General features: G+C 40.4%; 1 protein-coding gene across 11 annotated transcripts in view; it reads left to right on the top strand.

The window, feature by feature from the left end:
* The window catches only part of GAS2 (growth arrest specific 2), a 159,117-nt gene that overhangs the window by 57,656 nt on the left and 85,261 nt on the right, over positions 1 to 16,200 (top strand). Inside the window, exon 1 of one of the 11 annotated variants that reach the window (XM_084630899.1) lies at positions 8,485 to 8,558. The exons of the other annotated variants lie outside the window; for them this stretch is intronic. Coding sequence (XP_084487025.1) covers positions 8,491 to 8,558 — 68 coding nt within the window. The 5' untranslated portion in view covers positions 8,485 to 8,490. Of the gene's footprint in view, positions 1 to 8,484; positions 8,559 to 16,200 lie in introns of those variants that run through there. 11 annotated transcript variants of the gene reach the window in all.

Raw genomic sequence — 16,200 nt, 5'->3', positions numbered from 1 at the left:
TGTTGTCGCATATGTTATCAGCATTTGGGATCTGTAACTTCATGGATCTAATTGTATTTGAGAGTTTCAGAGGTTTTTGTTTGTGGAGGCTCTACCCCTCAGAACCTGGGACCGCTACTTCACATAGAAAAATGAGAAAATAAAACTCTAGTAAAATCAGTATACATTCCTCCAAATGCTGAGTGCTTTTTCATATATGCCAATTCTTTCACAAAAATGAGCTATTTTAGAAATCGTGCAGGTATCCTCGACAATGTAGTGCACGTTTCATTGGAGGCTCTGTTACAGCAGCACTTCAGTGAACAGCCTGGAATCCACAGAAGAACATCAAATGTTGCTTTGAAATGTGTTCTTAAATGGACTGCCTCAAAGACATATGGGGACTATGAAAGTCTTTCTATTTGCTTCAGTAAACTTCTGATCAGCCCTAAAGTCTGCTTCTGCTCTTCAAAGAAACATTGTAAAAATGGCATAGTAGAATTTCATGTTCATTGTCTTTCAGTGAGTTCCCTATCAAATTGAACGCAGCGTACAAGTAAAAAAAGATGGTTTTTCTAACTGCCAGTCCTGAAAACAAAGCCTGAGCTCTCAGAGTCAAGCTTGGCTCTTTCCATCTTACACATCTTCCCCTGTAATAATTTTGGTAACATCTGCCATACATTCAATTAGAGCTGTTCTACAGGACTGGCTGCAGTTGCTGTTACAGGCCATCTGTGATCACTGTAGCACTTGCTCTGCCTGAAGCCAGGCAACCATGTGGCCTGTCTGTCTCCCCATGCTGAATCACCGTAGGGAATGAGCTGCCAAGAGGAGAAGAAGGCAGTCATAGGGCAGAAGTGAGGGGCCTAGTACTAGCACCAGGATCCCCAGCATCCTACCAGAGAGTCACCTATCCCAATGTCTGGCTTTCTCCTTATGAATACAGCCAACTCCCCTAAGCCTCCAGATTACCTCTAAACAGGCTTTCCTAGCCCCTCCCCCTCCAAAAGTGGATACCCAGTCCTCTCTGAGAATCCCAGTTTTCCCTGCTTCCTCCTCTTCAGCAATCCCAGACTCCCTCCAGCACCCTTAGTTTGTTTGGCACCCATCCATCTCAGACTCCGTCTGGCACTTACCTGCCATCTATCCTAGCAGCTCCTCAGAGTCACTCCCACTTACACTAGCCACAAGCTGCCAGATTTTCTGCAGTTCCTGTCCTTCACTTGCCACTGACTGAGGCAGGATGTGTTGACCATAAGTTACAGTTTATGGTCATATGCAGATGTTTGTACATATGCAAAACTCACAAACACAAGTCAAAGAAATTGGTGCAGTGATAAATGATGACAGGTCCGGACTACAGAGCAATCTAGATCTCATCTCTTGAACAAACATGCATTATTACAGCTAAATGCAAAGCCATTTGTCTAGGAACTAAGAATGTAGGACTGTATTTTGGAAAGCAATGACTCAGAAAAGGACTTAGGGGTCATGATAGATAAGTTAATCATGAGTTTTCCATGTGATGTGGCGGCTAAAAGAGCAAATACTAGGGTTGTGTGTATATAACCAATGGAATATCAAGTAGGAGTGGGGAGGTGCTATTTCCTCTATATATAGCATTGGTAAGACCATTACTGGAATATTATCACCAGTTCTGTTGTCAACACTTTGAAAAGGATGTTGACAAATAGGCAAGGGTTCAGAAAAGTGCTATAGGAATGATCTGAGATCTTGAAAATATGCTTTACAATGAGAGGCTAAAGAATTTAATGAAGAGAAGGTTAAGAGTTCAGTTTATAAGTACTGATATATGGAAAAGATTTCTGATAGTAGACAACTCTTTAGTCTAGCAAAGGCATAACAAGATCCAATGGCTGGAAGCTGAAGCTAGACAAATTCAGACTCGAAATAAGGTGCACATTTTTTATAGTGGATGTAACTAACCTTTGGAACTACATACTTTAGGATTTGGTAGATTTTCCATCACTTGAACTCTTTAAATCAGGATTGGATTTCTTTGTAATACAAAGTTATGCCCTCGCTCAACCACTACTTATGGGCTTGATGAAGAAACTATAATTCTATGGTCTGTGCTGTGCAAAAGATCACACTGGATGATTGGAGTGGTCTGTTCTGGCCTTAAAGTCTTCTAATCTAGACGCAGTTAGTTTATCATATAGTTTGCATAAAATGTCATACCTGGGGCTGTGCAAAATTTGGCAGCTATGAGTTTTACTTAAGTTTTATCAATTATTAATTGCTAGGGGGATCAAAAAATTGAAAATTTGAATTTTTTGACAAAAAAGACACTTTGTGGAAGTTTTTCCTATTCTGTGACCCCCTCTATTTACCACAGTTTATTTATTTATCTATCATATTAAAGAAGAAAGTTTAATGCAAGTTATGGTGGTCCACCTAAAATGTTGATATAGAACTACCATTGGTAGCTCTCCTTTATAGAGTTCTGCTGTCTCTTGGTGAGCCAGAAAGTCAGTCATTTGCACAGTTGGCATACACTTTCAGAAGGGATGGACTAGATGACCTCTTGAGGTCCATTCTTGCCCTACATTTCTATGATTCTATGTTTACTTTCTCCTCCCCCCCTCCTACTTTCTATATAGACTATTGAGGAATTTGATAGGTGGATGAGACAGGTTTTTGAATCAAGATGGATTAGCCAGTAGTTACAATTTAACAAATATTTTATGAAATCAACACCTCAAGCAATGCAATTCTGCTGGATACCTGCACTTTGGTTTTTTGTATCATCACATTATCACATACCTTTGTTATCTGATTTGCTTGGAGAGAGAGATGATGTTAGCAAGGGCCACCTCCTCAGATCTTGTGACATTCTGGGCTTACACTAACACCAGGTGAGAATCTGGCCCTAAAAGAGCCAAAGTTCACTGAACTCACTCTTTGGAGTAAGTATGGCAGCAGGTAAAGAATAGGACAATTAGAATTTTGGCAATCTGTTATACTGTAATTATTCAGATTTATAGGTCATTTTCTTTGTCAGTCTGGTATAATCAATTGAAATAACATAGAAAAATCTCAGTCCAAAGCTATTTCTCAATGTATATTTCATATTTGGAATAATAAGAATTCAAAGAAATGACAGTGTAATGGCTGTGTGTCATTACAAACTATTAGGGGTCTGTTTATCCTTTCATATTGTAATTCCCTAAGGTAGCAGTCCTAGGCAGTAGACTTCATAACTGGAAAGTTTGACTCTTGGTGCCAAGGAAATTTATATGAGAATCATTGTGTATGAAATTTAGCATAGTAAGAATTCTACAATACTCTCTGGCATCATTACTGTATACCATGTTAATAATATATGTGGTATTCTGGAGTCATTAGGTTGTTACTCAGTGCATAGGAATAAAGAAACATAACAGGCTTTTACCCAGCAGCCCCTTCGAAGATGACATTTTTGGCAGCTGGCTCTATTAGACACTCCAGCTTCTATTAAAATAGAGAAAGCACTTAGATCCTTTTTTAAAAAAAAAATAGAAGCTGACTGATATAAAAGGAATGGCAGCCAGAATAACTAGCTTGGAGGCAGCAGCCAGGCCAAAGTTGAGTGTGGGGGAGGCAGACAGTGTAGGGTGAGACCGGGGAGACAGATAATGGGAAAATCCCACAAGGTACTGCCATAATCCTAAAGACCAGAGGGAATTTAAACTACCTCCAAACGTGGAGCTCTCCCTTCTGTGTGAGCTGCTTCTCAACTGGCAATTCAGGCTCCATAAAATACTTTGGGTTTAATTCATTTTTACAAGTTTAAGGAAAAACATACATCCTGTTACCTCAGGTGTACATTGCTAATCCCTGGGCCCTTCTAAAAGTCTTGTAGTTGTCTGCCTTAGATGTCATGTCCAGTAACACATCTAGGAATGCATTAAAATGGATAATGCACACACTGAATCACTGAAGGAAGTTATTGTTCATTTGTTCATTGGAATTGCATGGAGCCTGAGTAATGCTTTAGATAAGCAGTACCACTGATCCAATGGAACTACTCCTACTGCAAGGTAGTATCACAGTCTGGCCCTTTTAGTTATAGGAGAGTAAAAAAATCCAGGAGGATTGGGCAGTTTGGGGAGTATGGCTTTGATGGGATTGTTCCCCTCCCTTTTCCTCAACTGCTTAGGATCCCCACACAGGAATTGGTCTTTGGAGTGGGGGAGTGCAAGAATTAGGAGGGAGTGAACCAGTGGCAGAGCTGTTTCTACAGCATTATCCTCTCTCCACACCTAGAGGACCCTGATAGCATTAATTAAATTGCTTCCCCCTCTGTGATGTAGAGGCATCCCTGTGATATTAGGATACTTCCAGAAGAAGCAGTGGGCTGGAAATTTCCTGGCTGAACAAGAAACTGGAAAGGGAAGTGGGGAGCCAAAGCCAGCATGAAAGCATAGGCTCTGCATGGGTCTTGAGGGATCCCTGGTTTCTGGGGCTGAATTCTCTGATACTTCCACAGGCAAGCACAGCAAAATGCTGCTTCCATGAGGGACAAATTTGAAATAAATTCTCTGAGGTCAAATACAGTTTCATGCCCCTTATGCATACGAAGTCGAATTTTCAAAAATGTATATATTATTTAGGGGGCTAATTCCTTAGCCCCATAGATTTAGGCTGATCAATTATTCAGGGCCAGATTTTCCAAGGTATTTAGTCACATAAAGATTCAGAAAGGCAATAACTGGGATTTTTGAAAGCACCCATTTTTAATTAGGTACCTATGTGCTCCTTAAAATCCTACTTAGTGCCTTTGTATGTCTTTATGCACCTAAATATCTTTGAAAATTTGGCCTGTAGGGACTTTTGAAAATTCTGTTCATGGTACATATTGATTAGAGGTCTGATCCTACACTGCTGAATCAGTTAAAACTCCTCCTGCCATTAATGGGAACTTTGTCTGCACATGGACTGCTGGAGACCCTGGAGCGCAGTCAGTGTAGAATGCATTCTGCAAGAGAGGTTGCATTTTTCTTTCAGAAGCATAATGTGTGCTGTTTGCAATATCAAATGAGTCATAATCCTGCAGGTTTAGTAAACTGGCAGATACAGAGATAGTGAAATTAATAAATGCCAGAGACTTGTACAGTAGTAAATGTCTGAAACTACCCATGTTGCAGTTAATGACTTGCTGCCCAGAAACTTCTTATTACAACAAATGCAATTCCATAAAAGTGATTCATGTTGCAGGATGCCATTTTGTAATTTTCTCCCACTGGCTTAGATTTCATCTCCTAAATCTCCAGGCAATATTTTACTTTTCCTGACAGATAGTTAATTTGAGAATTTCACAGCTGTACAAACAAATTTAAAGCATCAAGGCATGTGTGGTATGCACTGAGCGCACATTTGCTAGGAATGATTTAAGTAACTTGTAAGATTTTAAAGTAAGCTCAAATAAAATGTGTTAATAGTTATCAGTATTTTAATATACAAAACATAATATTCTGCCCACAGTACTTAAAGCTGGATGTATATTTATGCTGAATTATCATTGAATTCCATTAAGGTCATAATGGTTGTGTGGCAAATAAAAGCAAATAAAACATTCAGTAGACATATTTTTCAGTCTCCAGAGGTTCATACAGACTCATTCTTGGTTTTTTTATGACCTCTCAGAAGGGGTGTCTTAGCTCAGCTTGTCTTCAAATATTATTTTTTTTATATATAAGCCTGAATCATGGGTCTGAATCCAAATCTCTTCCCTCCTGCCCCCTCCCTCCCTGGCCCCAATTGGGAGAGTCTGCATCTTGGGCTTTGATTTGGGCCAGTAATGGAGGTAGGCCTGAGCTTCATAGTGGATTTAGATGGACTTTAGGATTTTTACATGTGGTGAGGGAACTGGAGACAGCTTTCCAATGTGTCTTCTTTGTCTAATGGGAGCTAAGTTAAAATGACTGTATAGGATTAGACTACATATGCAATGAAATTCAGCTACTGTATTAATAGAGGAACAAATTTAGCATTTGGATGCAGACATATGCAGCTCCCATTGAGATTGTGTTCAGAATTTGACCCAAAGATAGTGATTACGTTTGCAATCATTGTTCGGAGTCTGTATTTTCAGGATGTGTCTCTCCTTTGGTCCACACTGTCCATCCCTTAATCACATTGCAGATGTCTATAGTACTTTTTGCTCTTGTTCCAAGTCCAAAGCTTCCATTTGTGGCAATGGAAAATATATACAATGAATCAGATCCTCAGCAGGTGTAAATTGATGTAGCTACATTGATTTCAGTGGAGCTATGCTGATTTGCAACAGCTGAGGACCTGGCCCAGGGACTGCAGAGTATCCATGTTGAGCTTTACAGTGAAGATGGGAGGTGTACATTGAGAATTGGAGAAGAGTATTTTGCCCTAAATAAATTCTCCCATGAGAATATATCTCATGTTAAAGAGTGCCTCTTTGACAGCTCAGAGAAGCTAAGCAGTTGTCACTTGTAGAGCTCATATAGTGGTGAAAACTTATAAAATTCAAAATCTCTGTTCTCCTTTTAAAAAAATATGTATTAAAGGGCACTGTGTGTCTGTGTGCAAATGGGGAAGGATGTTCTTATGACTAAAGCACACGACTGGAAGGCTGGAGACCCAAGTTAGTTTCTAGCTCTGCTGTCCACTTGCTATTTGATCTTGGGCAAAACACTTAACATGTCTATGCTTCCTCTTCCCACATGTGAATTAGGAATAAAATGTATCCTGGATGATTGTTTTAAGGCTTAACTCATTAATGTTTGTAAAGTGCTTTGAGATTCTCAAATTGTAGGTACTATATGTAATTGTATGGGTCCTGGGCCCGAGTTATGTTGTTTCCTTTGGGAGGAGAAATTGATTACATGAGATGAATCAGGTCTTTTTTTGGCAAGCCTGTTTATTTTAAAAAATGTACACAATGCCTGTTTCCCTGAACAAAGTAAAGACATACACAGGAGGTACTTTCCGTCCTAGCCTCCCTTTCCAGATGGTCCTGTGCCCCAAGGAGTTCTTCCTCTGTTCCCTCCTAGGGCCATGCTCACAACACTTCTCTCACTGTCTGCTGATTTTATTTTGCCTTCTGGCTACTTTCTGCCTGTTGCATGCATGTAGTGTTCTTGTAGCCATGTTGGTCGGAGGATATTAGTGAGAGAAGGCGGGTGAGGGAATATTTTCTATTGGACCAAATTCTGGTGGTGAGAGAGACAAGCTTTCAAGCTTCAGAGAGCTGTGACCTGAGGAAGAGCTCTGTGTAACCTCAGAAGCTTGTCTTTCTCTCCAACTTAAGTTGGTCCAGTAAAAGATATTACCACACCCGTCTTGTACACACAGCTATAACCGATCAATGCCACAGCTCCTTCCTTTGCAATCAGTCTGCAGGGAAATTTCTCAGTCCACATGGCTTAGCTGCTGATTTGGCCTTTCATGTGGCCTCATAATGCAAGCCACCGCTTGAGGTGTCTCTAGCTATCTTGCTCTATAACGTCTTCTGTTTAACTGGAATGAAGGGTGGCTAGCACACCATGAGTTTTAGAAGGTCTGTCAATGACTATAGATGGGGGGATGCTATGGCATTCTGGGGTGCAGTCCAGACCAGTGAGGGGCTGTGTCACCACCTGCCCTGCAAGCTGAGGTGTCTCACAATGCTTTGCTGCTGTGGTTCCTAACCTGGGTTCCTCACACAAAGCCAAACAGCATGCAGGCCACACTCAGAGTGTCTTTGTATAGCCACAGCTCTAGTCCAGCAGCTCTGACCCCAGCAGCTTGTTAACAAACATCAGCCACACTCTGGCTTCCAACAGCCTTAGTTACTACATGTAGGGTAACCCCAACACACTGCCAGTCTCAGATTTTTCCCAAAACACATATGTTCTGAAGTGTCCACCCCTCTCCTGGACAGTCCAGATATACTAGGTCTGTCACCCCTCTAAAGGGATCAAGATTCAACAGTTTGGCACGTTAAATGGAGTTACTCACGCAGTTCACAACACTGGATTAGTTCTGATTAGAGAATAAAACAAGTTTGTTCACAAAGAACAAAGGAAGAGATTTTAAGTGAACACAAGAAATGTTGCATTAAAGTCAGAAACAGTTACAAGAAAAATGAAGATAAAATGCTTTCTAAACTTCACAAACTAGACTTGGCTCAAGGTGAAGTTTCTTATCACATTTCCAGTAATTTTGCTGACCATTCTCTCAGGCCAGGATCTGGTCCCAGTGGCTGTCTGTCTTGCCTTCTTAGGTGAAAAAAGACAGCTGGATAGGGAAAGAGAGCGTGGGGTGCTTTTGACCCTCATTTTTATATTTCAGTCACCCTTTGAAAAGCATTTTCATGAGAGTAATCCCTAGTTAAAGTTCTTTTTGGCTGAGAATAAGGACACATGGAGTCTGGTGGAGGAGGGAGGCTTCATGCTGTTTCTTTTCACCTGTATATGCTGAAATGCAAATTTTCTTTGTCTTCTTTCTTCCCCCTCTCACTATTTGAAGACTCTGTTTACAGCTTATATTCAAATGGAGGTAAACACACATCTCTTATTAAAGACAGGCCTGGTTGACCACTTCTACCTAATGAGGGCTAGGTGAGTTTGAACATGTGCCTTTAACATTATAACATTATTGGGGGGGGGATTCATAATTTTACATATAATGTTGCTATATACACTTCACCATGACATTATTGACCAATGAATGATTTGTTTTCAAACGATACATCACAAGGCTTATTTTGTACAAAGATTATTACAATAATGTGTAGGGTGTGAATACAGGGGTTAATTTGGTCACTGGTGCACACATATATTCATAATGAAAAGGTTGGGCTCTTGGATTTGTGATATTGAAAATACTAGGTGGAACTAAATCAACTATTCTACCAGGAAGACCATTTATATCCTAATTAGCCAAATACAACCAAACGTTCAGAACTTCTTGAGATGACATTGCTTAGCAAAATATAGTACTACTGCATCAGAATGTTAGGGAATCTGGGATGCTGACTAGCTGCTCAGGATTTGGTACATCTTCTTATGTTTCACTGAAATCAATGGGAGTCAGGACTGAGTCATGACTTTGAGGTTTGGCCAGTAATTATTTATATTAAGAAAATTTGTACTTTACCTTCAGAAGCCAAAGCTGCACATTGCTAAGGGATTAGGACAGTGTTGGTGGGCACCAGGGTTATGTGGGGCATTGGAGAAGCATTAAATATTTCCATATCAGAATCAGGCATCTCAGGGGTGGAATGGCAAAAATCGGTGGGGTACTGCAATCCGTGTCTAGAATTGATACATGAAGGGCATATTAAGACATAGACATGGGGGAGTAGCATTATCCATAAAGGTTTCCACAGAATCTAATGAGATAATATTTCAGAGTGGAGAGGACCATACATCAGAATGTGTATGATGACAAAATCCCAAGGCAGATATGAGCAAGTTTATAATTCTGGCTGCCTGAATAGGAAAAGGATATTGAATGCCCAATACTGAGGGAGGTCAGAAGCAACTAAAGCTAATAATGTAGCCATAATGGGTGAAATCAATATACAAACCAATCAAATGTTACATTGGGACAAGACTTAGGGAAGTAGTTTCTCAATTTATTAAAGAATTATTTATTAAAACACCTAGTCCTAGAGCATACAAAAGGAGAGGCTATTCTCAATTGTCCTAAGTAACACACAGGGGTTGGTTCAAGAAGTAACTAAAATTGAGCCACTAGGTAGTGATGGTAACAAAATAATTAAATTCAACATTATCAAGGGAGGAATCATATAAAACCCCCGGAAGGGTGGCAAATTTTAGGGATTTTTAATATGCAGACGCTAATCAAAAATGCCCAAATGTGGTGATTAAAATCCTTAGACTCTATATTGAGGTTGCTTAAGCATACTATTTGACAGCCACAGAAGGCTTGCATATGCCTAAAGAAAAAAGCAGATTTGCAGGAAATAAACCAGTATGGCTAAGTGACAATATTCAGTAGGATATGTGAGCCAAACAGGTGTCCTTCAGAAAATGGGAATCCAGCCCTAGTGAAGCCAGCAGAAAGGAGCATAAAATATGGCTAGCCACATGTAAGAAATGAAATCAGGAAGACAATCTAGTGACCACTGGAAGGAATAATTGGAACTACACATTGACTTTACTGGGTTCTAAATTAATGTAAGTACTCAGGGGAAAACTGACACAGTGAGGGCAACTCAATGAAAACCTCTGCTCAATGTGTAGCGGCTGTCATGAAAAACACACAAAATGTTAGAATGCATAATGACTAGGAGAGGTAATAATTACATATGCAGCTTTCTCTGAATTGTTTTGAATGAAGATCTGCTGACATGGTGTAGGGAGAAAAAGATAACCTTGCAAAACCATTTACAAGAGTTAATCCATCTGGATGGAATTATTTTCACAAGGCTGTAAAGCCGTTTGTCAGATAATTCCTTACACCTTTTTCAGCATTGTCAATAATGTGTTAAACTCACTTACAGATACTCTAACTGGACTGCTACCAAGTTTATAGCAGATGCACTGAGGGCCTGATTCTGCAGGCCTCAGACAAGCAACTCTCCCACTGAGCCCAATGGAAGCATTGTCTGTCTGCTGAGGACTGTATGGTGATGTAGAGTTATGCATACTACCACACTATTCTGGAAGTGTGATGGTTTGCAACCATATAGCACCTTCCAGTCAAGGATCCCAAAGCACTTTATAAACACAGAAGGCTAAGTCATGGCTTTAAAACAACAGCACTGAGTCAGGGGCCATATAGAGCCACACAATCCTAGTGGGAGTACGGAAACATTGGGCCTCTGAAAAGCATCCTGCTGCTTCTTGCACAGGGAGAAAGCCTAGTTTGCTGTCTCAGTTGGGAATGGAGCAGAATGTCATAGTGCACCAGCCGTGCTGCAGTCATGGGCTCAATGCAGCCATGGAAGGGAATAAGGAGTTTCTTGTTCACCCCTCTGCCTCTGCATGGCCTTGCAGGGTAGCTCAGAATCTGGGCCCATCGATTTAATCCTCACAACACTTGTGTGAGTTGATACGATCATTCCCATTTTACAGATGGGGACACTGAGACACGGATATTCAATGTAGGATTTTCAAAAGCAGCTTAAGAAGTTAGGTACCCAAAGCTTATCAAGCTCCTAAAATCGGTGGGAGTTGATTTTTAGCCTGCATTGGAAAAGTCAATGGGAGCTTACTGGTTAACTCCTGAATATGCTTTTGAAAATATCACCCCAAGTGACTGGTTTGAAGTCAGCCTGCAAGACTGTGTCAGAGTGAGCAGCAGAACCCAGATCTTTGGATTTCCGGTCATGTGCTTTCATTAGCTGACAATTATGTCTCTTGCATTTATGCATGGCATGTTCTTACCAGTTTTAGTATTACCTGTTAGATTTCTAAATGATTTATCATTAAAGCTGTATCAATATTATGGGGATAGATGAGTTAGTATTAGCTAAGATAGATAGACAGATTCATATTTAACTTATTGCTAGAAATTTTTTGTGTCCCCATTTCTACTAAATGCTTGGTAACAGGTTACTATAACATCTTTTCTTAAGTACTTTAAAATAACTTGTATATCCTATAATAGAACACTTGATATGGGGCTTCTCACACACACTATTGGATATAATTGCAGAATCTGGACTTAAGTGCATCATATGATTTTGTTTTTTACATTCATGTTAAATTTATCATCAAGAGCAAACAATTGCTTTGAGCTAAACCTTGCAGTCCTTATTTAGTTTAAACTCCCATGGACTCCAGTTTGGGCTGAGCAATAACTTAGTAAGAAGTACAAGATTTGGTTCTTATACCCAAACACTGTGAATCATACAACACTAGGCAGAGATTCATAAATAGAGAGGTGTGTGGAAGACAAAGGTGCAAGTGGAGAACATAAGGCAGAAGAAATCATGCATTATGAACAAAATTTTCAAGAATGGCTTCCAAATTGTGTATCTGTTGGACAATTGTACATCTAATTCCCATTTTTACATTTGCATGTATTTTTCTTTGCACATGTTAATTCACAGCTCTTTGATCAAATGGATGGACACAAGAAAGCTTTTTTTCATAATTTCAGACTGATTTAAGGCAGGATTGGAAATTTGGATTTATAGGTTAACATTCCAATATTTTTTTCAACTCATGGAAGCTTTTTTTAGAATTCCCAAACCTCCAGCAGCTTTCTTGTGATTTCTAATCAGAAAAGTTACAGAAAATCAAAGGCTTTATCAAAAAGACAAAGATGCAACTTTTGTTTAAAATAAATGTACAAGGGCTTCGGAGAATCAAACTAAACTTCAGTACTGCATGAAATCCTATATGAGCATTTTTGGTGTCAAATAAAAGCTGTATCTTTGTTAAACATCTGGAAATCTGAAAATAAATCAGATAAAGCAACTGCAAAAATAGTCTAAAGGAAGAGAGAACTTCCTTCCTAGATCACTATCTTGGTCTCTATTCTTGACATTTGGCTCATGTTAGTTAAAGCCCCATTTGGAACTAATCTTGCAGGAAGGGAAAGAACCTCCTCCCTCACCGGCACCACTACATTTAAAAGAATCACAGGGAATGAGATTGATCATTGAGAGAAAACTGGGAAGAGAAGGAATGAGAAGAAGGAGAAGAAGAGACTTTATTTTAAAATGATGATAAACACCATGTCATGATAACTACATCTAGGAATTTGTTACTCAACCAGCCAATGGCAGGTCATCTGCCTTCAGTTCCATAAATCTGTGCAAAATGTTAGTACTTTGGGAGCAGCACCATGTCATTCGGGAAGTGGTAGCAACAGCTATGATAAGGTTGCTAACATTTCCCTTTATAGGCCTCTTTTTAGTTGCTGATACCTTTGATTATTCAGGCTGAAAGTGTAAGGAACCGTAGGGCCAGGGAGCTCTGTGGAGAGTAGTTGCTACAGGAAGTACCACCCATGAGACCCAGAGTGACAGTACCCTGCCACCCTCTGATTGGTCAAGTGTCTGTACTTAACCCCAGGGGTTGGCCCAGGAAGTTATCTGGGCAACTACACAGACCTTGGTCTGCTGCAATGCCAAACTTTGCCTTTGACTCCAGCCCAACTTCGACTCCAATTCTTGCCTCTTGATTCTAACCCAGTATTGCCTCTGTTCTTGTCTCTAACTCTAGCCTGACTCTGACCCTGATTCCTGCCTCTTGATTCTAACCTGGTACTACCTGACCCTGGCCTGACTCTGACCCAGATTCTTGTTAATGGGACCTGGCCTTGCGATTCCTCCAACTCTGGCCTGGTGACTCCAATCCCTGGTGGGCAGACCTCAGCCAATCTGTGACTGCTAGACAAGACTCCCTATGGCCCTGTCCCCTACAGAAATTTTCCATGCTTGGTAGCTTGAACATTTTTTGAAAGATTGAGGAAAAATAGCTCTATCATTTTTTGAGAATGAGGCTAGTGATGAATAGGATGTTTTGTTAATGTTCAAAATTTTTCTGACTAATTTTCAGTTTTAAGAGAACCTAGTGCCTCCATCCTTTAAAGAAGGAACTTGAGATTTGACAGGGCTGATCATGGGGTCATCGAAGTGTTTTTTGCTATCCCTGTGAAAATCCTCTTCGATTTAGATGATTTTCCACGTATTATAAATTAGCACTTGTGCATACGAGTAAAACTAATTCAACAATTGTTTCTTTCTTAACTGAATGTCCTGAGTTCATTGCTTATGTTCACAGGTCCTGCCCAGCCCCATGCATCATTCTGAAGCTGATATTGCAAAGCTTAGCCTCTTAGTGGAACATAGACAAAACTGATCCTCCAACTTTCCCCCATCAAATATTCATGCAGGGATAGTAATGGGAGCCAGAAGACCATGAACTAACTGGTGTTAATAATTCTGTGCATTTCATGAACATCATTTTTAACAAGACCTCAAACATGTACAAGGAGTTTGAGGAGAAGAAAGTAACAGGGAAGGTGCATAAAGTTACCTCTGAAAGTGCTGGGAATCAGATTCAGGTCTCTAACATGACTGCGCCGTGTCCATGTGCCACGTACATTTTCTGTTTGTAATAAAAGGGGTAAAGAAGGCTGCACTATTGCACAATTTTCATTTAACTCTTACAGACGTTTAGCTAGAAGAGTGTGCACTGCTCTCTCAGGATGAGGCAAAGACAGAGTGAGCATGGAGTGGCAGGTTGTAGTGGTTTTGGTCCAGAATCTAAACTGTTGCGGGGAGGAGGGGAATGACGCAACAATTTTCTAGCTTTATGATTGTGAAAAAAAATCCTTGAAAGTATGAATCAAGGATACACCAGTGTTGTCTTCCTGATTCTACAGACAACTTGAAACAATAATTATGAGAACTTCCCCATTCTCTTCTATGATTTATTAATTATGAAACCTAAAGATTGCAATGTAAATATTGACATTGTTTCATTGATTATCATTTTAGCAGGAACATCGTGCTAATGTAGTTTACTCCAGAATCCCAAACTGTCTACTACCTTACCACATTCCAAAAGTCTCAGCTATCCCCTACCCAAATGATAAATCCCCTAGCTTCCCTCTATAAAAGCTTCTATGATGCAGTTATGCATTGTCCTTACAAAAATCCATAGACATTGAAACTGAAATGTAAGGGGAGTATAAAATAAATTATATTTAATATCAAAATAAATGCATGGATCTGGTACACAACTTTCAGTTTGTCTACTGGAGTGCCACAGAAACTAGGACACTTTTGTCCACAGAAAGATTGGTCTTGGGGTTAAGGTACAAGAGTTGGACTAAGGAGATCTAGATTCGGGCCCTGGCTCTACCACAGGCTCCCTGTATGATCTTGAACAAGTCACTTAATCTCTCTATGCCTCAGTTCTCACTTATCCAATTTTGATGCAAATACTTTTGTCTCTCTTTTATGTAGATAGTAATCCTACTGGGATAGGGACTGTCTCTTACCATGTTTGTACTGTACTAAGCACAAATGGACCTCGATATTGCTTTGGGCCTGTCAGCATGACCACAGTGAAAATAATCTGAATCCTCCTTGCACCATCCAACATAGCTAAGGGCATGAACAAGGCACCGCTATCTCTGGTTTTCCTGGGCCGTACATTGCATGTCCTCTTGAAAGTCAGTCCCATAAGTTTCCCCTCTCTAAGTCCTGTTCAACAGAAGGATTCTTTCGTTTGGCCACTTCTGCCTGTTTCAGCAGCTGCCCAATGGCACGCTTGCCTTGGCAGACACTCTGACTTTATTCATCACACATGGCCCAGATATTTCCATCTTTTTTTCCAGATAACTTTAGAAAAACAGGGTTGTTGAATTCTTGGATGACTCTCGGCATTCATTATAAATTCATTCAATTTAATACCCAGTATTTTCCTGAGGCAGTTGCTTCCAAAGGCATTTAGACACCTGTCTGTACTTTTTGGTAGTTTTCCAGTTTTCACATGCATATATTAAGGCAGAAATAACATGAATGTTGACGATTCATAGGTTAGTCTTTAAGTTGTAGATTTTCAATGACCAAATTTTGTCTAAGCTGGTGAGTGCAGCTGCCACCTTGCCAGTTCATGTCATTATTTCCTTCCGGATATCCCCAATGATTTGTACATTACTGCCAAGGTATGTGAATTGACTCATCTCTTGTACTACTTTGCCTTCTAACATAACGCTTGCATTGGGAGTTGTTGGCTGTAAAGTAGTACACATACCAGCTGTAGTGTCCCGTGGAGTAAGGTCACTATGTTGTAGGGGGACTTGTCTCTTGCACCGCCTTTTTACCACCTTTTTAGCCCTGTGCTGACCTGTCTCTCTCTGAGTCTTTCTGTGACCTGGCCAGAAGATCTGTTCACTTCTTAAGTTCATCCCCTTTCTGGGGTAACTAAAGATCCTGCTGAAAGTCCAAAAAGATATCCATATGATAATTCTCTGCCCTTTTGGGCTGCACTGTGATTCTCTGCTTCTGGTCACCTATGCTACTTCCTCCTAGCCAGTTTCCCCCCAATGCCTCCCAGATCAGGACTGAGGCAGCTTCCTCAGGGATCTCCCTACTCCTTCAAGGTCCTATCTCAGGACTTTCCTCATGGGAGCTTAACCTGCTTCCTGTGCGTCTCCTCCAGACTGACTTCACCAGGCCCTTCCCAAAGAGAGGGAACTCTCTTGGCTCCTCTCTCCTTGTCTCTCTTTTCTGAGTTCTCCACTCTGTGAATATAGGCTTTTCCTGAC

The sequence above is a fragment of the Lepidochelys olivacea genome (assembly GCF_965140295.1).
Source record: "Lepidochelys olivacea isolate rLepOli2 genome assembly, chromosome: 6".
Classification (NCBI taxonomy): Eukaryota; Metazoa; Chordata; order Testudines; family Cheloniidae; genus Lepidochelys; species Lepidochelys olivacea.
This window is presented reverse-complemented; position numbering and strand designations above follow the sequence as displayed.